General features: G+C 39.6%; 1 protein-coding gene across 1 annotated transcript in view; it reads left to right on the top strand.

Annotated features, from left to right (window-relative positions):
* Nucleotides 1-2302: 2302 nt before the first annotated feature.
* Nucleotides 2303-5241, top strand: part of LOC104079183 (solute carrier family 13 member 1-like) — a gene marked incomplete at its 5' end in the record, with an annotated part of 3284 nt that continues 345 nt past the window's right edge. Inside the window, 4 exon segments of the mRNA XM_009581123.1 lie at nt 2303-2406; nt 3306-3415; nt 4086-4247; nt 5175-5240. Coding sequence (XP_009579418.1) covers nt 2303-2406; nt 3306-3415; nt 4086-4247; nt 5175-5240 — 442 coding nt within the window.

Below are 5241 nucleotides of genomic sequence, written 5' to 3' on the forward strand. Positions count from 1 at the left end.
TGAACATGAGCCAGCAATGTACCCTTGCCGCAAAGAAGGCAAATGGTATCCTGAGCTGCATTAGGAGGAGTGTTGCCAGCAGGTCAAGGGAGGTGATCCTTCCCCTCTACTCGTCACTGGTGAGGCCCCACCTGGAGTGCTACGTCCAGTTTTGGGCTCCCCAGTATGAGACATGGAGAAATTCCAACAAAGGGCCACAAAGATGATTAAGGGACTGGAGCGTCTCTCCTGTGAGAAGAGGCTGAGAGAGCTGGGACTGTTTAGCCTGGAGAAGGGAAGTCTGCAGGGGCATCTTGTCAATGTTTAAAAATACCTAGGAGGGTGCAAAGAGGACGGAGCCAGGCTCTTCTCAGTGGTGCCCTTGACAGTACAAAAGGCAATGGGCACAAACTGAAACATAGCGGATTCCTCCTGAACATCAGGAAACGCTTTTTACCTGTGAGGGTGACCGAGCACTGGCACAGGTTGCCCAGAGAGGTTGTGGAGTCTCCATCCTTGGAGATATACAAAAGCTGTCTGGACATGGTCCTGGGCAACTGGCTCTGGGTGACTCTGCTAGAGCAGGGGAGGGTTGGACCAGGTGACCTCCAGAGGTCCCTTCCAACCTCAACCATTCTGTGAAGAAGCAGCTGCCTAGAAGAAAGTGGCAGCATGAATTGTTTCTGAATCTAAATTTTGCCTTCCTTCAAAACTCCTAGCAAGTCTTAATAGAGTGCGGGATAGGATCCCAGAGGAAGAGATTTTCTGCTCTTTAGACCCAGTGCATCTGGTCCTAGGCTAAAGGTGATATATAGGCAGAACCCTCTTCCTTAAGAAACTGTAACAAAATAATAACTTGGTTTTTAAAAGTGTTTTATGTGCTAGCAGACGATAGGAAGCAGGAGACAGAATATATTAGAGAACCACTTCAACTTCTATGGCAGCTTTATTTTGTGACAGTGTTAGCTAAAACCATGCTGGTTGTGGTGTCAGTGTGCTATTAAGGTTTTTTGAATCTCACCTAACACTGTTATTAAAGCAAAGGGATCTACCAAATTATACAATTATAACATATAACTGGAAGGTCATTTTTCCTTTTTAGTGAAAAGTCCTGGTTTAGTATAAAACCTTAAGCTGCTGGGAAGATCTGCTAGGAAGTTATGCTTGGACCTACTGTAGCTGCATATGCAGAAAAGCGTATGATATGAGGCTGAGAGGACAAATATATTGGTATATTGTTTCAGGAAAACTTACAGAAGAACTTACAGAATATAAAAAGAAAAATAATAGCAAAGCTTAAGAGAATGATGGTTTCAACTTTCTTCAGCAAAATTCTTACTCATTTGAATGACCACCTTGACTGAAATAAGACAGACTGGGATATGTCACGACCTAACAGTGCATAACAGAATCAGATGGATGTGTTAAAATGGCCTTAGAGCTCAGCTTTGCACTTTACCTGATCTTGGGGCTACTCTGTACAAGTTAGAAGGATATTGGATCAGTTTAAGAAACACTAGTCAAGCAGTTCTTGGGCACTGGAAATGACCAAAATAAACATGGCCCTTGTGTCTATGATCCTAGTAGTAACAGTCATAGAAGGACGATAATAAAGCTCTGCTGCGTTCTCTTAGCTACAAAAGCATTATCCTTTGTGGATATGCACAGTGCTCTTAAGGCCTGTTGGACTGAATCTATTACAGAGCATATTAAAGTTACTAAATTTATCATTGAACTGTGAAAATTAGTTGTTTAAGCATCAGCTATTCCCAAACAGTCCTCTCCCCCAGCTTATTTCTGTGTGACAAAATAACACATGCTTACTCAAGATGCTTACTTATGAATTTAGAGGGCTTGCATCTAATATTTGGTGAATTGACCTTTGCTGGCTGCCAGGTGCCTACCCAGCTGCTCTCTCATTCCCCCTCCCTTACAGGATAGGGGAGAAAATAAGGTCAAAATGCTCATTGGCCAAGATGAAGACACAGAGATCCCTTACCAGTTACCATCACAGGCAAAACAGACTTAATTTGGGGAAATTAATTTAATTTAATTGTCAATTAAAAATAGAGTTGCATGGTGAGAAACAAAGACAAAAACTAAAACACCTTTCCCCCACCCCCTTTCTTTCCAGGCTCAACTTCACTCCTTCATTCCTGACTCCTCTACCTCTTTCCACTGCACCAAGCAGTGCAGGGGGGTGGGGAATGGGGTCAGTCTGTAACAGCTCCTTTCTGCTCCTCTATCCTCCTTCTCACTCTTTTCCCCTGCTCCTCCTGACTATGTACAATTATGTGTTTTTTTCTTGTTAACTTCTCCTTAGGTATAAAGGCTATGTTTCGGATTCAACAACTGCCTTAATGATAGGCCTCCTGTTCTTTATTATTCCAGCAAAAACATTTTCTAGGACTTCAAATGGAGAAAACAGTTGAGTATATTTTGATGTGGATTTTACTACAGTAAGGTATCTAAGATGCAACCATAAATATAACTTATTGCACTTGTTAAAGGAACGTTGTTAAATACTCATGTTACAATCGTAATACAGGATAATATCTTACTGGGATATAAAGCATCCCTGGCCTGGAAGTCAGTGCCAACAATTAAGCAATGTGAGCAGCAGGAGTTAGTGCTGTGCAGGAACCTGCTACCTGCAGCCCACCGCTGCCAATGGAAACCACCTTTTCGTTGACTGCAATGGGCTTTGAATGGGACTGCACGGGGCAGTGTTGAGTTTATTTTTTTTAAATGTTACTACTTATTTAAGGTACTCTATAAAATTCAACGTGGTAAATGAGTCCGTTCTCATTTAATTTTTCCCCTTCAAAATGGAATTTACCCTGATTAAAATATACCTCTGGCTTGTCCTCTTTATGCATTAAATTCTGCGGCTGAAATCAATGAGATCTGGGGATTCACAGAGAATACAAAATCAGAACGTAAATGAGTCTAAGTGAAAGAGCATTTGCTCAGCAATCTGTCTGAATAATGCAGTTTTATTGAGTAAATTAAACTCGTTGATGTCCCACAGCTATCTTCCACATAGGGAAGGAGGAGAGAGGGGCCAATGCTCCACCGGTGGAAACCGTTGCAGCTCTATTTTCTTTTCAGGCTGTGATAGTTTTCACCAGCTAAGGATCTGTCCCAAGAAGTGCAAGTTGTTCACGTCAAAGACTTTCTTCATGTTATAATGATGAGATTTTGCCTTTGAATATTTCCCAAGAATTTCCTCAGAGAGATTATTTCAAGATGTTTTTCAATATGTTTTTAAATGTTGGGGGGTGGGGTTTGGTTTGTGCTTTTTTTTAAATTCTTTTTTTCTCTAGCTGTTTTTGGTTACACTCCACTGATTACTTGGAAGGAATTTCAGTCATGCATGCCCTGGGAAATAGCTATTCTTGTTGGTGGCGGGTTTGCACTGGCAGACGGCTGTGAGGTAATGCAATTTATAGAAGATACTGAACAATTAGCATGACCCACATCAGGAGCAATTCAGACATGCAGTGAATTCACAGCTATTCTCTTGTTTTAGCGAATTATTCTGTAGTAATGTTGAGCACGATAAAAGTGGCGAATATTCAAGACATTCACAAAGCCGGGTTACAAAAAAAGTTTACTTTGTCTTCAAACATTACGCACAATGATGACTACTATTTGTTATTTAATTTAAACCTGATGGTGGTAGGAGTTGTGCAGACACACTGTTTCCAAAGCCTTAGGGTTAATATCCCATGTCACTGAGGTACCTCCCAAGTGGAGCCCTGCTGGGTACTTCAGTAAATCGAGCAGGTTTGGGCCCAAATTCTGGTTATGAAGCCTGATATATGAATATTACAATTTTCTGATTATGACTCCTCTAAACATCTCAGAGGTGCAAATATAAATAAATGGAATATAGTTTGCTTGAGTTCCCATAGGACACCATTGAATTAGAAAAATATGCTTAAAAACATGTAGTAGGAATATGGAAAATATTTCTGATTTTTTCTTTTTTACACAAATACTTTACAATTAGCAGATGAATAAATTCCTGTTCTATACGATTTATTAAATTTTCTTTTCAGTGATTTGTAAAACATAATCATGTTGTCATATTCCTTATGCAGGTTTCAAAACTTTCTGAGTGGGTAGCAAGTAAATTGACCCCTCTAGGATCATTACCCTTGTGGCTCATTATCCTGATATCATGCCTTATTGTCACTTCAGTAACAGAAGTGGCCAGCAATCCAGCTACGATTACGATATTTTTGCCCATACTATCTCCTTTGGTGAGTATAACACAGGTTGTTTTTAATCAGAATCTGCTCTATCATCCATGTAATAATACAACTGCTCAAAGAACCAGTTTTTAAAAGTCTCCGTAAAATATTTCATACATTTTTTGCTGTGCTGTATTATGCATTGGATACTTGGTTGTTTTGGGGCTTTCTTACAAGGGATGCTGAAAATTTGGTAACATTAGGTAAAAGTTCAACACTCAAAAATCAATGCTGTTATTCCTATTTGTGAATAGTCGAAACACTTAAAAAGGACAGCTCTCTTAGTGTTTCTTCAGGACCACTTCTTCAGCGAAATTGGTTAACACCACAACTTTCAAGCTGTCACCAAAAAGAAGAGAGGGCTAATAGATGCGCTTTATACGTAATTCTCATTTCTTCTCTTCTTAGTTCAGTTGTGTCCTTTCTTCTCATCATCTTTACCAAAACACCCAGTTCTTTCTTCTTTAAAACTTACTGATCATCTAGTCTGTAGACTTTCCTTTTGGCCAGCCGAGACACATACTAATGTCCTTTCCCTCTTTTACAAGGAAACCTCAGTCCTCACTTCATTGAATCCCTCCTCTGTACTATATACAAATTCAATTTTATCATCTTTCTTCAGAGTTTTGCTTTTAGTGCTTGTGCAGTGCCCACACTCTTTGCAATAGTCTTATTTTATGGACTCAACTACAATTAGAAACACCAGGCGTGAATTTAAAGTTCAGTAGCTATTCTGTATTAGAATCACCTTTTCTCCTCTGAAGCATTCCCAGATATAATCTTAAAAATGAGTTATCAGAAAAGGTTATTTCTCACTATTTAAACTGGCAGTTCTGTTCACAGTTGACTTGTGTTAATATAATCAGTTTGTATTTATGTATTTCATTTGGCAAATGTGTCCCTGACAGTTGTTCTCTCTCTTTTATTTTATGACAGGCTGAAGCCATTCACGTGAACCCACTTTTCATTTTGATACCTGCTACCTTGTGTACTTCCTTTGCAT

Source organism: Fulmarus glacialis, unplaced genomic scaffold (genome assembly GCF_000690835.1).
Source record: "Fulmarus glacialis isolate BGI_N327 unplaced genomic scaffold, ASM69083v1 scaffold17587, whole genome shotgun sequence".
Lineage (NCBI taxonomy): Eukaryota > Metazoa > Chordata > Aves > Procellariiformes > Procellariidae > Fulmarus > Fulmarus glacialis.